This window comes from Diadema setosum, unplaced genomic scaffold (assembly GCF_964275005.1).
Source record: "Diadema setosum unplaced genomic scaffold, eeDiaSeto1 scaffold_29, whole genome shotgun sequence".
Taxonomy (NCBI): Eukaryota; Metazoa; Echinodermata; class Echinoidea; order Diadematoida; family Diadematidae; genus Diadema; species Diadema setosum.
The window spans coordinates 302501-322076 of NW_027307655.1; the positions used below are offsets into that span (position 1 = coordinate 302501).

A 19576-nucleotide genomic window follows, 5' to 3' on the forward strand; every position below is an offset into this window, starting at 1 on the left:
TGTGCATGTACGCTCCTATAAAAAGGAGTACACCTTTTCCACAGGATGTTGACAATTTGAACAATGGATGAGTAAAATATGACCCATTTTTTGTACTGTAGGCCTATCCGGCAAAGATTGACAGAGGGACAGAAGGACTTAATAACTTTTACGGGGTTACATGTTGTCTGATGAACCTAAAATAGTGAAATAATTCATGAGATGATAATGTGATAATTTTAAAAGCACAACTACAAAATAACCTCTGTTTCAAACTGGTTACTGACAAAAGCATAACTTTGTACCACGGATTTCTAGATTCACCATAGATTAAACAGAAATCAAGTAATATAAAATACTCTCTAAAAAAAAATCGAGTGAAAATATTCACTCTTGAAGGAGTGAATACAAAAAAGAGTGAATTTACAGTGAAATTGGAGTGAATTTCGAGTGAAAATGTTCATTTCCACTCGTTTTATAGTGACGTCAGGGATCACTCCAAAATCTTTGAGTGATCCCTGAGGTCACTCTAAAATGAGTGAAAATGAACATTGTCACTCGAAATCCACTCCAATTTTAATCTAAATTCACTCTTTTTTGTATTCACTCCTTCAAGAGTGAATATTTTCACTCAATTTTTTTTTTTTTTTTAGAGAGTAAATCAATGTTTTGCTGAAGGAATACCTTGGAATTATGGATTTATGAAATCCCAAACTGGAAAGTAAGTTGTATTTCTTACCAAACTTGACTCAATGATATGATAATGATATCATCTTCATTAAGGTATTCACTCAGTGTAGATTTTAATATAATTTTAGTGTAATCTTAAAAAAAAGTCCTGGAAGAGGGGATGGGGTGGGCTTTCGTTTACCCCAATACACACACGTTTCGTGCAATGATTCTGCATAGCTGCAAGAACGCCTAATCGTAGGGCTTCTTGACTCTCTTCTTTTTAATCTCGCATAATTTTTGAGAAGGAATTTTATAATGGCTGCCATGCAAAATGGGCATTATGTTGAGATTTTGAATACATTTTTTGCAGAAAACAGTGTTATGACCTGAAACTCTATAAAACCTGACTATTTCTACTATCTATCAATATGATCGATTACTTTCATACTCATTATGGTAGAAAAAATTTCCATGACAATTTTTGATAGAAATAAAAAAGGAAAACAAAAAAAAGAAGGAATACATACGTAATCCAGAAACAATAGAATATGGAATAATTTAAATGAATTTTGGAGGTTTTATGACGAAAAAAAAATAATGTTTAAATATGCCTAAACAATTATTAAAAACCTTAAAAAGACTCTCGGTGTTTTTATATAATGTTTTAATGGCTAAAATAAGAAGTATGGCTTGATTTACACAATTAAATGATTAATATTTAAAATCTATAATCAAAGAAGAAAATAAGACAAAATCTTTAACTTTACAATGTAGGTGTCGAGTGAGCAAAATTTGATCACGTTCGCACCACTGATGGCCGAGATCGGGAGGGGGGGGGATTATCATACCCTTAAAAGCATTTTCGTTTTGTAATGGGTAATCTATTTAATATCGGTTACCTTTCTTTTTGATGACAATTGCGACTACCACAATCGACGCAATCCAGCAAACGATCATTGCCAGAGACACTGATAAAGCAGTCATATTCGCTCCCGATTTTTCCTCTTCTGGCAGTTTTTCTGAAATAGATAAAATCATTGGGAAGGTGACATGAAAACACTTCCAATGTTTATCCATTATTTGTAGATGCCAGATTAATACACAGTTTCGGGAATTTGGTGTTCTTGATTGAAAAAAAAAAAAAAACTCAAAACGTTACGACAATTGACTAATAGGAGTTTGGTTGGTACAATTCACAAGTTATACATTAATGAAAACACTCGGGTACACAGCATCCACTTAGAAGCAACACATTAGTAAAGAAGAAACATTATTGCAGTTTATGTCTCATCTGGTAATGTTACACTAAAAAAAAAAAAAAAAAAAAATTACTGATACGTACCTTCGGCAGAAGATTTTGATACCAAATTACTATGTCGTGTAGCATCTTAAAGGTGACGTGTCGTTTGTTTGATGCCAAAAGGGACAACATTTCTTATCTTTTCATTATTTTGATTGAGAAATTTTAGTATTTCATGAAAGAAATCAAGAATCAAAACATATTTTCAAATTTATATTTTTTGAATAAAGTTTAGCATTTATTCAATGTCTTCGTTGATATTGTCTATTTAACGCCATATAAATTTGGACTTCACATAATATTCTTCATTCTTCGCTTATTTTTTCACATCTCTATCATTTGGGGACTACATTTTGGAGTAAAGTAAAGATTAGGGTTAGGGTTAGGTTGACGGTTAGGAGTTTGGGTCAGGGTTAGGATTAGGTTCAGGATTAGGATTAGGATTAGGGCCAGGGGAAAGGTCCGGTGTAATTGCCCAGGGGGTAATTGCCCTAGACCCTCCCATTTTAGTGACCTATCAGGTTTATAGTCAATGAAATTACCTTCATTATGGTATATAAAACATAACAATTTTGATTAAAACATGAACTTGATAAAGTTTTTTTTTTGGGGGGGTGGTTGTATTGCTGACCGCAAAATATACACTCAGCAAAAACAAAATGAAAGAAAGTAAACACTTGATGACATAAAACAAATCTTGTGTTTATGTACAACGTAAATGACTTATCAATAAAGGTAATTTCTGTCTTGCATTTAGACGAAAAGAAATAATAAGGGTATAGAGCCAAAGAAAATATTTGTCATGATACCACCCCCCCCCCCCCCCCATTGTATTGGTACAACATCCTGACTAATATATGTGATTTGCATTCCAATGATATATGCTAACTACTATTTTCAGTTCTTATTTTAAAGCACGCGCACGTCTTACCACACTCTCAAACTCGTAGCATATATGACTGTGTAACAACAATACAGGTAGAGAATTTGGAGTTGTGTTTATGAGGAAGAGGGGAGGGGATTTGAATTGACTTCACCAACATCACCTCTTGTCGATACTGTGAGGATTGTCCAGTCATCGACGACTTCATCGTTGTTAGCCAAAATCTGTCCACATTGGTAGCATCCCTCATCATGCTCGGAGACATTCGCCAGTATTAGATCAAAGTCAGCTCTCAAGATAACCTTAGATTTTAAGTGCTTGGTCACGTGATGTCCATATTCAATCACGCCGTCTGTCGGCCATTCAGTTACAAGGGCATGGAAGCTTTGATTTACGCATGTAGACAAGGGCTCTGTTGAAGGGGAATACTTCCAATACTGCATTTCCGCAAGACCAGCATTTCCCAAGGAACAGTGAAGTGTTATATCTAGGCCCGCATCATGCTGTACTCGTTCGACAGAAGTTGCAAATGACACTAATAACGCGGAGGGCAAGGAATGAAATATAGACACCGAACAATCGTTTCACAGTTTAAAATGTTGAATGAAATCTAAGATAATCTAATAGAACAAAAGCATTATAAATTGAAGATGAATTAAAAAAAAAAAGGAATGCAGTTCACAAATTATCATAAACATGCCATTATTAAATGAACAAATGTTAACAAACCGTAACGAATGCAGAATTACCTCAATACTTATAGTCCCTTTTCATGTGATAATAGACTTCTTATTATGCTATATACAGTGTGTCTACCCCTTTTCCTACCATTGCTGTAAGTAGCAGGTGGCGGAAACAAAACTAACTACATATTTGAAGCTTATGACTTGATAATATATCATAAACGAAACATCTGCTTCCTAAGTACTACAGTCACTGGGAATCAAATTATGAAAATTACATCGTGGTTTGTTCCCTGCTCGGCTAAGCAAGAACTTATGTAATAGGTCATACAGACAAAACAGCAAGAAAGAGCTATTAAGCGCTTTTTCTCTCCTACCTTCGACAATGTAACAAGACAACTGGAATGTAGTAGAAAGATTTTAAGAGTTTGACAACTCTAAGGTACTTTATACTAGGAATTTCTTTGTCATATATATTTGTACCTTTGAGACAAATTGTGATGAATACGCAAAGAAGCTTGTGCCATTCCATCTCGATCAATGAAGTCATGTTTCTTCCGTGCATAATCTGCAGGAATCAGACCAAAAAAAAAAAAAAAAAGAGAGAGAATAAAACGTATATTTTCACCTACTCACCCTTATACACATATCGACATTGCTTTTGTTAAACAAAAGCTAATTAGAATGTATAGTTTATCATGTGTACATCTTTACAACAACAACAACAACAAACATCGGCCTATATCCATGCTCCCTATCATGGATGAAAGCACGAGTGTGGGAAAATACCAAACGGTCATTATAGACTAAATATAAAAGTGAAAAACACAACATAGAAATTTATCGTGTATAGGTAGAAGACAGCTCCGTTAAGATTTTAGAGTTATTATTTTTCAGTCATATTTTTTCACTCGATGCACACGAGTATAGTCTTCATCAGAACCTGCAGCAGTCTGTTTAAAGCCCCTGAGCTGCGAGAGTCATTTCACGGCACCATTCTTTTTTCTTTAAATCTTCTGCAATTTTCTTTCTTTCAAATTTCTCATTTTACTTCCTCTTTTTTTCCAATCATTATCTTAGTGAATGAAAGAAAATCATACAATTTGACGCTCTGCGTTGACGTCACATTTTCCTGTCTAGTACGCGTCTTTTCTATCACGATGGTCTAACTGATGAGGGGATAGAATCGAGCAAGATTTCAAAAACTGTAGTTTGCTTTCTATAAGCACATGATATATCTATTATCTACCACAAAACCACAAAAAAAAATATCCATCTTTTTTTTTTTGTGAGGACTGAAAATAAGTGGAACCTTGTCAATTTTCGACTTTTTCACATTTTCTGAAAGAAAAAGTTTTCTTCTACAATATACTAAATATTGGAAAGATAAAACGAACAGCAAAACATGTTTTCACATTTTTTTTTTCACCAACGCGTTTATTTTTTTGTGTGAGAATAGTGTGATTAGGTGTGTCTAGGGTCCCCTTGTCATTTCTTAAAACTCCTGTACACTCTCTTCACTTCACCCCAATAACTTGAACAAGGATAATATTACTGCTCTGAATGTTTGCATCAGGCATGAACAGAGTGTGTTAATAAAGCCTGGTTAATCTCAGCTTATTACGGTAATTTCTTCACCGTCGTAGCTCCTGTGGTTTACATGCAGTTGTTATTGTTGTTGTTTTTTGTCCCCAATTAACGCAAAGAGACCACGGTTTGGTAAAGATAAGGCCCTTGAATAGGCCCTGTACTTCAGAGCCTCAGTACACTCTTTCCAAGAGTGTGTGCTTTCTTTGCAATGTTTGGACAGGTTAGGAGATTTCATTTGAAATTAGGTATAGGTTATTTCAAATATTTTTTTTAATATGGTCATAAATAAAAAATCCATGTTTGGCGACTTTTAAGTTTGTTTTGTGATGTAGGAACACACATACACACATATGTAAATAAATGAATACATGAAGAGTTTGTTTGCAAAAACCGATAAGTCCATTTTTGAAGATTTTGAGTACGGTCTCTGTCATAAAGTACAAAATAATACCTTTTAAATGATATATTGGTCACTACATAAAGGTAAATGTTTGAAGTTATGGTCAAAAGAAGCAAAAATTTCCTTATCATTCTCCATATTTTTCTCGACTGTTCATCGCAAATATCTCCATTTCGCAAATATGGACTTATCGGTTCTTGCAAACAAACTCTTCATATACATATATAATATATTATATATATGACCATGCACCACAAAACCAAAACAAAGTCGCCAGACATGGATTTTTAGTTAAGGATAGATTCTGAAAGAGTAGACTCAAAGTTTTAAAATGATGTATAACTTAACTCCTATATATGGACTGAATACAGGAAAGAAAGCACACTGAGAAAACAGGCACTGAAATACAGGGTTAAATTAAGTGCTTAATCTTTACCAAGCCATGCCAGCTGTGCCATGAAAGGGACAAAACACAGGATGTAAACCACCGGAGCAACGATAATGAAGAAATTATCACATTACACTAAAATTAGGCCTGTTTTATGAACACATTCTGTCCCTTATTATTACCAACTTTCAAAGCAGTAGCATTATCCATTCAAAAGTTATTAGACTTGAAAGTGAAGAGTGTGCAAAGGATTTGAAGAAGTGAAAAGGGGGCCTCTAAAAGGCATTGATCATTCTCCTCTCGCTTTGAAAACCTCACATTTATCGGATTTTTCTTTTACATTGTAACCCTAATTGTCAGAAATCTGATCTTAAAAGACATTATATATATATATATATATATATATATATATATATATGAAGAGTTTGTTTGCAAAAACCGATAAGTCCATATTTGCCAAATGAAGATATTTGCGATTAAAGGTAAAGAAAAATAAAGAGAATAATAAGAAATGTTTTGCTTCTTTAGACCATAACTTCAAAAATTGTACCTTTATATGTGGTGACCAATATATCATTTAAAAGGTATTATTTTGTACTTTATGACAGAGATCTTACTTCAAAATCTTCAAAAATGGACTTATCGATTTTTGCAAACATACTCTTTATATATATATATATATATATATATGTATATTTATATATATATATATATATATATATATGCATATATATAATATAGTCTTAGGAATGCCTTCTTACCTTCATTCGATGATGAATCGAAAGAAATTTGAGAGGAGTTGAAAGTCAAGTTGTTGCTGTAAATTTTGCTTTAATCGAGCATTAAATAAAGTAATTATTTTCTTCACGGACGTAGCATTGTGATAATGCTTATAAAATGCAGCTTTAACATTTTATATATTTGTAATTGCACGAAAAATGACGGATGTATTATTGTACAACGTACGCATACTTTTAGCTAGTCAGTGTATAATATCGGCTTCATTTCAGGGAGACTTTTATCAAATAAGTACAATATGAAGTATTGATGGATAGTGATTCACAAAGACGAAAACAAACTTTAAAACAACAATCTAATGCCAGAGATCAGGTGAACTCACCTGTACCAAAACTATAGCCACACATCCCTATATAGATACTCACATGGAGTTACGCTGTTATTCCCTGGGACAGAAAATGATATATGTGAACTACAATTCTTTACATCCAGCTGAATTGTATCTATACTCAATGTTGCATGTCCAGACATGAATTCTTTTTCCAGCCGTATAATTCTCCTTGCAAAATATTCTTATATCTTTCCACATATTTTGTGCCGATAAGACTTAATCACGTCAATAAATTGACTTTGCAGCACTAAAGTTTAACAGGAGACATTATGGAGAGTAGGTCAACAGCAGTTTCTGGTTATCAGAGTGTTGTTAATTACTGACTGTAGGAATACATGTCAACACCAATGTCAACACATTATTCTACGAGTCGAGACATGTTCGGATTAAATCTTATCTTGAAAATAGAAATATATAGGGTGTCCCGTAATATGTTATATCATTTCTCAGAACAATAGCAAAGTTGCGAATTTTAATCATATAAACACATTTGGTCATACAAAGATAACGATATTCTTTCAGCTATATGAACATGAACTCGTGAGCACTTCTAGCTGGTCGGATAGAGGTACTGAGGGGGTGTTGCATGTTACACGTGTGCAATATTTACACAAGGTTCGAAATTCACGGTGTTAATGCCCCAAGTTCATCAAGAATAGATGTCGGGAGACCATTTTTCGGGAAAGGATATATTCCGGTAGCCTAACCGGGACAAATGACTATAAGAGAATTCATACAATAATATTATATGTGACCCTGCACCTCAAAACAAACAAAAAGTCGCCAGATATGAATTTTTAGTTAAGACCATATTCTGAAAGAGCAGACTTTAAGCTTTAAAATGATGTATAACTCAAATCAAATGGACTCTCCTAACCTATCTAGATTGGAAAGAAAGCACAAACTCAGGAAAAGTGTCAACTGAGAAAAGAGGCTCTGAAGTACAGTGTCTATTCAAGCGCTTAATCTTTACCAAACCGTGCTGGCTGTGTGATGAATTGGACAAAAAACAGGAAGTAAACCACCAGAGTAACAACAATGAAGGGATTATTAAGTTAAACTGAAATTGAGCATGCCTCATTAACACACTCTGTACATAATTAATACCAACTTTCAAAGCAGTATCACTATTCTTTCAAAAGTTATTAGAGTTGAAAGTGAAGAGTGTCGACAAGGTTTTTCAGAAATGAAAAAAGGATTCTAAAGACACACCTAATCACACTATTCTACCAAAAATGTTCCGAGATAAACTGCTAAAAAAAAAACTCCACATTTTCCTGCCCGTTTTATACCAAATTTTAGCATAGTGTAAAAGGAGACCCGCTCTTTCAGAAAATATGAAAAAATCAAAACCTCAAAACCTGAGTAAGATAATTCGGCAATTTCTATTTTTGAAAGATATGATGCTCCTGCTTTCAAAGTTAGTAGTTTTCGTAGTCAGAATGGGTCAAGAGACCCTACTCAATGTCAGCTTTAAAATCTGATAATCCCTTTACGGTTGCTGCTCGGGAGTTTTAAACCCTGCTTTTCTGCCCACTTCATTGCATAGACAACAGCTAGGTCAGATTAAGCGCTTCAATACACTTTTTTTTTTACTTTGGAGCCTTTTTTTTTCTCATGTAGTCAATGATACACACTTTTCCAGAGTATATATTACATTCTTTCAATTTGAAGATAGATTAGGAAAGTCCATTTGTATCGAGCTATACATATTTTTCGAGCTAAAAGCCTATTCGTGAAGAATCTACCCCTACCACATCCATGTCTGGCTACTTCTGTTGGTTTTGTGGGGCAGGGTCTCATATCTGATATATGCGATGATTGTTTCGATAAAACTGAATGAGTTTATGTCGTTTGCTATATTTATTAACTGCACTTGAATGGGACATAGTGTGACAACACTTTATTGTTAAGTGTCACTAACTAACAATGATAAGAATGCTTGGCCTCCGCTCACAATCTTTGTGCCGCAAATATCATTCTGCATGTCCAGTCACATGCATATGGACAGAAAACAATGTGGCATAATATGTAAAAGGTGAAGTGAAGGCTAATACTGACTTTTCAGATATATTAGAAAAATAAAATCTATCAAATCAAGTGATATGCTACCTACCTGTTTATGGCTTTATTCAAATCCATGTCCCCGTTATGTACATGTATACAGACAGACAGAGACAGAGACAGAGAAAGAGACATATATGCACATTCTTATACGCACTCATGTTATCTACATCTTGAGTACTAGATACAGATTATTTTTACGCCTTTTGTCCTTTGCTCTTTAGACTGTGGACGCAGCTTTGATTACATAAATATACTTTGTGATAAAGGAAAATTCTTTTAACAGTGAATCATGTACACACATAATGTGGCCGTAGCAAAATAAGACAATATTATACGCCAACAGTTACTCTCATACAAAATTGATTTAGCGATTTTTTTATCATATACGACCGTGCATTACAAATCCAATAAATAACTGGTTCCTCTTGATTTCACATGAGGACTCAAGTCAACATAGTCAATTTTACGTTTTCCACACTTTCTGAAAGAGAAATTCTTCTACGTTATCCTTGAGTTTGTGATAATAAAATGAATGGGAAAGTGCGTTTTCAGACGTGTTTGTACTACCCCCCCCCCTTCTTTTTTGTACAGTAGTGGTATCAGAATTTGTCCTCCGTAGTGGAAGCCCCCTTTTCATTTCTTGGAAATCTTTTGCACACTCTCCACTTTTTAATCCAATGATTTATGAAAATCATGAACAAACTGTATTAATAGAGCATGCTGAATTTCAGCGTAATTTGATAATCAAATTCCTGTTGTTATGTTGTTTACATCCTATGTTTTGTCCCATTCATCGCAGGTATCATAGTTATATCAAAGTATGGTGTACGAGAGAAAAAAAAAAGACGATATTCATAAACAAGGTGATTTATTTATATCCGGAAAGCTTAAGTCTCTAGGAATGTGAATAATAAACTTTCAGAAGATGGTGTTTTGAGACCCCTTTTAGACCATCTTAACCCGATCTGACGGCGAAATTTTGGTGACAAAAATTATGATGTCACGAAATGGACGAATCAGCACTGCGCTGAAATGCGCTTTTCTACGCAGGGCCTTTGGTTCAAAGCGTGAAGTCCGCATTATGACCTGAATGCAGCGAGGTGTTATAATTTCACCCATTGAATCCATCTTCCTTAGAATTACCCTTAAGTATACAGAGGACAAACTTTTTAGACTTCTACTTGCGCTTTCGCGCCTCAGTCTCGACTCTCAAACGGCTCGTAGTAGGCCTAGGCACTCTAACTTAATAGAGCCAGGACTCTGACGTACGTAGAACGTAGGCCTACTCATAATCACGTAGGCTTAAGTTAGATGATCTGTTAGATCAAACGTCAACGGTTAGACGTGCAAGGCCAATATTTCAGTTCGCTTTTTCTTTTATTTCCTAATATAAGAATTTAGTCCGGTACATAATTATGTTATGAATTCTTACATCTAGATTTGTGTACGTGTGCATGTCAATGACGCAAGCTATTTAACTGGAGTGAAATCGCGATCGTAGAAATTAAAGGCAGTAAATACAGTTGACCATTAGATTACCCACTGCATTGCACTGTTAGTGTTGAACAAGCAATCAGTTAGAGCTGAACACGCAATAAGTCACTCCCTAACACTGGCAACATGCAGTGACCAGCAGTCTCGAGACTTGAATTTTTTTCCGTACGATACCGTAACCAACGGTGATTGGCATACTCAGTTACACCAAAGGTTAAGTGTACGATCTTTGGTAACACTACCACTTGTCAATAGTAAAGCCAGAGGCTCTACCAGTAGTATGGTTGGTATGAACACTACCAGCAGTAGGCCCTTCTACTAGTAAGGGAGAGCGGGGAGAAGTGGGACATTATTTCATTTTTTTTTCTTTTATCTTTTTATAGCAGAGATGATTACATTTCCTTTCGGGCTTGCATGAAGGTTCATATGGCAAGTTACATAAAGAGCTATAAACTGGGGTGGCACTGTTCTCAATTTTCTGCAGTTAATGAAAAGAAAAATCCTTATTTTGGGGGAGAAGTTGACCCAACCGTGGGCAAAGTGGGACAACGGAAAGGAAGAAATGGGACGGTGTTGGTAAAGTGTGACATCCTATAAAAATGTCGGAAATGTGAAAGTTGGAAGACGTAATGAAACATTGGTAATGGGGACAAATGGGACACGTTGTCCCAACTGTCCCTCACATGGCATATACATTGTACATAAATATGTACGCCTGCTCAGTAACCATGCAGGCATTTGTCAAAACAAGTTATATTAATTGCAAATCCATAAGGCTCACCACCAGCTTCAATAACACTTGCCTTTGAAATCATGAATACAAAGAAAACAGGTTAATTAACCTCATTTCAAAAAAAAGATCATTTTGGGGAAAATTTTCAATAGCAATTTATACATACTTAGAATTTGCCGAACTGTATGGCTTTCTTAGTGTGATATATGGTTGCTAGGGGCTTATTGTAGATATAAGCCAATCGCTGATTGGTTGAACAGTTTTTGATTCAGAGAACGTGTCCCACTTGACCCGCGTCCCAACGCACCCCGCTCTCCCCTAGGCATATACAGGCAGAGTACGGTATATGCTAAACACAATGGTTGTAGTCAATATGCGCTATAGATATTAAGTAACATTAGAACGCTAACATGTAAGAAGGAAGGACAATGCCGCAAAAAATTTTAGGCCTGCTTGAAAAGTGAGGTTAGCAATTTCGAATTCTTTAATCAAGAATACGAAACTGCACTCACCAGTTCCCTTGTTGGTTGCATTTGCCGGAAAGTGATGTCATGCAAAATCGTATTTTTTTTTTTTTTTGGGTTTTGTGTTGTTTTCGTTTGTAGTTAGGACATCGTGTTCGTGTGCCAGCTGCTGGCAAATCTCCTTACACAGAAATACTGAACACAACATGATCTATGGTGCATTCATGGGGCAGCTAGCTACTAGTAGAAGTAACCGTTAGACATTTCTAGAAGATTTAGACTCTTAGTAGAACCTCTAAAGTTACTAATGCAGTACTAGTCTAGTTGTGTCGTGCCGCTGGCTAGCTAGGCTCATATCAAGAAAGTCAAACTTAAGCATCAATCGGACAATACAAGCGCAGCAGCCCTTATACCAAACACGGTTTGGTTTATTGCTATGGTGCGCCAAAGTAAATAATGTTCGGAATTATGAAAATAATATCAAAATCATGAATTCAGTACAAACTCAATGCAAAATGTTACTCTTTTGTCAAAATCAAGGGCATCAATGTCATCACATGAACCCTCCGGGTTTTCTAAACAAAATAATTAGCGGGAAAGTGATAATTAAAAAAAAAACAGACACGGTGCCTTTTGAAGCACCATAACAAAACACAAAAACTCGGACGCACTCCATCCACACAGTGGGCTCCTTTGCCCCTCCATCTCTTCTACTACGACTTTGCCACTGTCCCTATCAGTGTCATTGTCACAGTCATCACTCAATTCACTCTCGATGTCAAACTCAAAGTCTGTCCGTACAATATAAGGTGAAAATGGGACGTTTTAATGTTTTTACAGCAGAGAAGCAGATGCGATTACAGACAGGCCAGATATTGCATCCGCTAACCAAGTGATACGTGCTTTATTAATGGCAGCCACGATGTCCTGCTGCACTCGTACAGGGTTTTGTCTATTTCGTGACGTCATGTTTTAGGGCTCGAAAAAAAAAAAGACGGCTGTTCCGGAGCGAAAATCGGTGAAGTAAATCAGGCAGGTTTAACTCGTGATTTCTCGGTAGCTCGAATATCTTATGATAAGTCACATCAAAAATATTTTCATGAGACATTTATCAGTGCTTTGAATCCTTTTTTTTATAATAATTGTGATTTTCTTGATTTTAATGTCTCGTTCACCATTCTTTAAAGATTAAGCACTTGAATAGATTCTGTACTTCAGAGCCTTTTATTTTTTTCATTGTGCTTTAAGTGTGCTTTTTTTTCCAATTAGTATGTTAGGAGATTCAAATAACAATGCCCTCAGTTATACATCAGTTTTAAGCTTAGAGTCTCTTTTTTCAAAATCATCTTTTAACTAAAAGACATGTGTGGCGATTTTTTGTAATTGGTTTTGTGGTGCACCGTCACATATCTACGTGCAGAAATATGACATGTTTTCAAAACGGAACCCCGCCTACTGTTACTATAAAGGGGAAGGGAACGTGTATTGTTTTTTGACTTTTTTTTTTTGAAAGGATGAATAATACATATCGTTCTATATGAACACTTTTATCGTAAAACGAGCTAACTCCATTCTTGCTAAGTTCATATAATTGTGATTAAAGCTGCTAAAAATCAATTGAAATGAAATAAGAATACAAGATATTTTTAATCACATACTCCAGATAATCCTCGTTAAGTCACAATTTAGGTAGGCTATTACTGGTTAGGGTAAATTTTGCTCTATCCCATATTGGACTTACTTTGAAATGTTTCAAACCGGCGCTTAGAACATTTTGCAATAGATTTTTCGTATACACATTTTTTTTTTTTTGTATCTCTTCAGTCTCTATTACTTACGCATCTCATAAAATTTTGTTAGATTTTCCCTCAAAAAAAAAAAAAACCCACACACACACAAACAAAAACAAAAACAAAGACAAAATCCAAAACAAAAAACGTTGCTTCAGTGCAATGCACACAGTCAAAAAGTGAATACGAATCTACACTGGAGTGTAGACGTGCGATTTTACATGGTAAAACTGGTTGCATCACAGGAAACAGACGTGATGCGTTTCATGTACGTTTATGTGCCACAAAGAGTACGTATAACGGTAACCTATTTTGCTGCGTGATCTAATTGTTGAAAGAAGTAAGCAAGCCAGTGCTACTCTTACATCATTATACTGTAAAATTCAGCTCTATAGCTTGAATCTGTCATTTTGTCACGTTCTCTCTCCGTCTTTTGGTCTCTCTTCTGCGGATACATGTTAATCATCTTTTTTCTCTTCAAGGAAGTTATGCTAATTTTGTTTCATCTCGTGCAGCAGTCGACCTGTCGGACGCTCCTTCAACACCGTCTGATGAACCCAGACTCCCTTCACCCACGATCTTTGTTGCATAAATCTGATCTTCATTGGAAGCGTCGAACGCCGAGTCGCTTGGAGACATTACGATACGGCTATCGCTCAGCGAAAAACGTGGAATTACGTCTTGTTCGTCTGAAGTATCAACAGGTGAATTTTGTTGTAAGGGAACTTCGTAGTCAAATCCAGCACTAGCCATTTTTGTTTCCACTGGGTTTTCTGGTTGATGATCAGTAATCGTGTGGTAATGCTGCATGAAATAAATGAATAGGTTAACACAGACGGTAAATTATTACGATTAAATTAGAAAGTTTAAGGCCATTTAAAACATAGGACAATACTAACTGTTTGAGATGACTTAGATTACGATATGAAGTCCAGTTCCCACCATTTGAAAGTCTTCAGGCTTTTTAGCATTTTGGTAAATTCAAGTAGACTGCCATTCATAACCCAAGGATATTGTTTATCTATTCTTAACATTGTTCTCAACATTCTGCTACTTACATGATGTACATCAAAAGTCGTTGTGGCCACTACTCTATCAGAGAGCCCAACGGGATTAACTTCAGATCCTTCACCAGGTTCCAGTGGTAGAGGGCGTCTGGTCTTTTCAAGCGATGTCAAGTTCATGGGTTGGGAAGTTGTGATGACGGTTTCGTTGAAATGGAAACAATATCCTTCCATGATACACAGGGTATTAAAAGTTGATACTTCGTTATACATTAAGGATGCTGTGCTACAAATTCGACAAACGGAGCGAATTGATTTATGGAACTGATTTGTTTTCCTTGTTTTGTTGTGTTTTGTTTATTTCTCTTTTTGTTTTGTTTCTTTTTCAAACAATTAACTACGTCTTCTGTGGCGATTGCTAATAGCACACACAATTATGCCCGGAAGCATTCAATAAAAAAAAAAAAAATAATAAAAAAGTTCGTATTGCAATAGTAGTATCAGGGCAACTTATCATTACGTGGAGGAGACGGATATTTTCCTATGCAATGTCACATGACATTTGTTCATTTGATTAAACTCTCAACTTCTCTTATATGTGATGAATATTATATCTTATAACGTGCCATATTGAAAAACAAAAACTTTCTTTTAGATTCAGGTTACTTTTATGTCCACAAAATCAGTCCGTTGATGATATTAGGTGCCACTGACTGCTAAATTTCTTAAATAATTAACAATATTTACTGAATGTTGATACACTCTTCCTTCACAGCACAACTTGTCTGTGTTCGTTAACCAATAAAAATGAACATAACAGACATATACAACTGCGTTGAAACATGGAAAATGTGCTTAGTCTAAGAAAAGGGAATCTATAGGTGCATTAATTTTGTTATCATGCTAGGACTTTACCAATCATGATTTTATAGGCTAACAGATGATATCAAAGATAGAATTTTGTTCTAGGTTTCCTTCCTTCTTTTGTAGGCGTATGCCAGTAGACTGAGGAAAAACTGCAGCAATAGAAAAATACATGGCATAGATTAAGACAAAAGATAATGATTACTAATTTAGGCGAGTAAAGATTCAGTTGTGTTGCCAACAAAATGTAGATTCAGATAACCTTTACATATTTTACGAATTCTAATGTTAAAAAAACAATAAAAAGATTCCATTCTTTTCATCCACCTGAGAAATTGAAAAACAATAACATTTCTGTTTTTTTTTTTTCTTTTTACTGATACGGAAAATAACTATCAACGAGTTCAGTATCATTAAAAATATTCTTATTTCTATTGTATGACTACCTTAATGTAGAAACTCTGAAAATAATAATCAGCTAATTTTGAAATTCAAACCATTATACTCACATAGATGATCAATACACAGACATTTTTATTACGACGTGAATAAAAATTTTGAATGATTAAATGTTATAATCATTAAATATTGACAAGTCATGTTTTGTGAATTTGAACACGGGTTGTCGGAACAATCTTTTCCACTTTTTCGGCAAATTGTGTTTGATGACAACGTAGCACGAATAGAAAAAAAAAAGAAAACATTCAAACTATCAACAAATTCAGGGGTGTTTTAAGATCTTTGGACTAGATCTCGACTATTGTTTGACCAGTTACAAAACACATTATCCTAAACATTTATAGCATTTGGTGTTCTCCGACAAATGAAGGTAATCTTTACGAATATGTAATGCTTGATCATTACCACTTAATTCATACTGTAATATTGCTTCGGGAAACAGGTAACTTAAAATAACAAGTCCGTGTATTTCTACTATAAAAGATGATAATACGATTTGAAATTTGTCAAAATGTTTGGATTACTATTAAGTATATCCAAATATTACAGTCGGCTAAGTACCAACAGAGCTTTATCGCAATTTTGGAGGTGTGGAGCTAGATTGTTTTATAATGTTTTGTAGTTATCTCTCTCTCTCTCTCCTGTACCTTATGGTGTCAATTATTAATTATTGTCATTTTCAGTAACAGATTGTAATCAGGCGGGTGCGATGGTACCCTACACTTTAAATAATGGCTACAAATCTACCCACCATTGATTATACATACCTTTTTATTTCATGACAGTTGATTGTTTCATCTGTATTAGTCTCAAATCTAAGCGCATTTCTTGTTTTTAACTGACGATAATATATGGAACTGGGTGTTTTCATGATTTTCGTTCATACGACCAAAGAGAAAATAAATGATAAGTGATTAATTGTCCAGATATCTGAAAAACTTTGCAAAGGTATTGTGTTTCTTCTTGTAGACATAAGAAAAAAAAATATTATATGACATTATAATGATCTTCTATGATATTCGTTTTGACCTGCTGGTTGTCAATTTCGCATTTTGATAAATGCATCTCTCTCTCTCTTTCTCTCCTTCTCTCTCTCTCTCATCTGTTAATGTAGTTTATATCATTTTTCTCTCATATCATATCGATAAACCCGATGTGTATTGTTGAAAGGACAGTTATAAAGTCTCAACTTCCGAAAAAAAAATAATCAAGAATGGAACGCGGAATATTTCATAACCTATTGTGAACTCACCTCTCCGTAATCCAAAGAGGACCATGGTAGAACAAAATAATACTGCTGCACCCGTTCCGGCTCCTATTATGATTATGAACCTCGTTTGTGCATCTAGAAACCATTGTAAGATTATTAAAGACAAGGCATGGATGAAAGCGTAAGAAATACATACGAACACTAAATTGAATAGAAAATAATAATAAAAAAAGATCCACGTACATAATGTACTTGATATCAACTATTGTTTGTAAGATTAAAAAAAAAAACATTTGCAAGCAGCAGGACTAGTAAGTCTAAAGATGAGTCATACAAGCATAAAACGGAATGAACGATTGTCCCATTAAGTATGAGACAAACACACACATGTGCAAAACACACGCACACACACACACACACACACATATATATATATATATATATATATATATATATATAATACACTTATAAACAATATAAAACATCATATACGTATTTTCGTTTTCTAATGCTTTAAATATCGTTATCATTATACACTCTCCCGTTTTGTGACAAATTATAGTGACACATAGGAACTACTGTCATTACCGATGAGAAAATACAGAAAGAAGAGCTACCTGTTTCCGACCCCACCCCCTCAAATCATTTCAATATTTGAAAGTGATGTGTTTTTCACTCGGTCTGTTCTGCGTCAAAAGATTGAATATATTTAGATTTTGTAACAGAATGACTGCACAAATTCAATGGATGTTTGAAATTGTGGGGGTTATAAACGTTACTGAGGCAATTATTTTCCTTGTGAGGATTTGTGTTCTGCAAGAAAAGAAACTATCGCTGCAGGGTATTTTATTAGACAAGCAGTATATATCAGAGACCTCGGGGTCAAGTTTGTGTGTGTGCGTGCGCATGCGTGTGGTATTTGCATTAAATAAATCCGCACCCATCATTCAAAACTCACATTCAGGCAATTAAATGGCATAATTGTTTTAAAAGTTACGTTATGATGTTGTATGCAATATACATATAACTGTGCAATTATCTGTCTACATGTTTTATCACCTTCTTCTAATATGCCGACCATGTCATTTACTTATAAAATTCCATTGAATAATTCATAAGGCTTTGTTGTTTTGTGAAGGCTTACCATCAACCATGTGTTCACGATTACATCTGTGTGCATGAACTGTGTTTTGTGGTACATTCAACGAGTTGTTGAAGAATATTTACCACTTTCGATTGTTGTACCGTTTACCCATGGGTTCTGAGAACTACTGCCAAGACTATTGTGAGCAGAAACAGAGACCCTATATGTCGTTGCAGCTCGTAGGCCTGTAATAACATGATTGTGACCGGTAATGCCAGTCACTGTTATACATGTGTTATCTTCTCCTTGGCGACAGCACAGGATGGAAAATGTTACTGGTAAGTCCCGATTTCTCTTCCTGGATTTCCATGACAACGAAAGAGACGAGGCTGTGCATCCAGTGATGCCAACGGCTACGGGAGGACCTGGAAATGCTGTCAATGATAAAATATATTGATTTTGGCGGTTTTCATTGTGTATTAAAAGCTGGTACATGCACACACACACACACGCACACACACACACACACACACACATACACGCACACACCCACACACACACACACAGACAGTGCTAGTAGTGTATTGAAAGTTGCAGTACGTCTATAGTTTTTTGCATTTGACTTTTGAACTTTTAAAGTAAAATTTAAAATCATAACTACAGGGATAAAAACTTTGTGAGAATGACATATCATGTCGACAATGAATTTTTTCGAAGTTTGCTGTTAATTTCTTCTCTCCATTTTTTTTTTTTCATTTCATTCAGATCAGTTTAGTCTCGCATCAGGACCAAATGCTATCTTCCTCTCAATTAGGGAAACATTTACACGTTACGTCATCCTGAATTTTTTATGGTCCTTGTAACATATGAATAAAAACAAATCGAAATGAAAATGAATGGAATCAAAATCCAAGACAGTGAATGAGTGCTCTTTATTAGAGCATACGTGCAGAAGTCAATAATATTGATGAGAGTAAGTTCACAAGATGATCACACAAAATCGCACATTTTACATACTGTAGCCCAGCAGCTCAATGGTGTGATTATCCGATCCTTCTGTGTTTTCAGCAAAACAGGTGTAATTGTCAAACATCCATCTCCTGACAACACCAACAAACTGATATCTGCTTTCCATCAGGGTGAAAAAGGCACTGTCCGAGATCACCTGGTCCATCTGGATACCAGCTAATAGACCAGAGCTTGCCGACCATCCGATGTGATGCGGTGCGGGATGGGAGTTGACGAGACAGACAACACTGATCGTGGTCACTACGTCACCTTCATTTACCCAGATGCGGGTAACGTTTTTGATGATATTTGGGGAATCTTTTAAATGCAACCACAACAAAAAATAATAGATATGGGATACAATATGCAGTTTGC

The 19576-nt window shown here is 35.2% G+C and overlaps 1 protein-coding gene across 1 annotated transcript in view; it reads right to left on the reverse strand.

Annotated features, from left to right (window-relative positions):
• LOC140245756 (deoxynucleoside triphosphate triphosphohydrolase SAMHD1-like) overlaps nucleotides 1-19367 on the reverse strand; it is a 56353-nt gene extending 36986 nt beyond the window's left edge. Inside the window, exon 1 of the mRNA XM_072325280.1 lies at nucleotides 19211-19367. Coding sequence (XP_072181381.1) covers nucleotides 19211-19367 — 157 coding nt within the window. The remainder of the gene's footprint in view (nucleotides 1-19210) is intronic.
• Nucleotides 19368-19576: the final 209 nt, after the last annotated feature.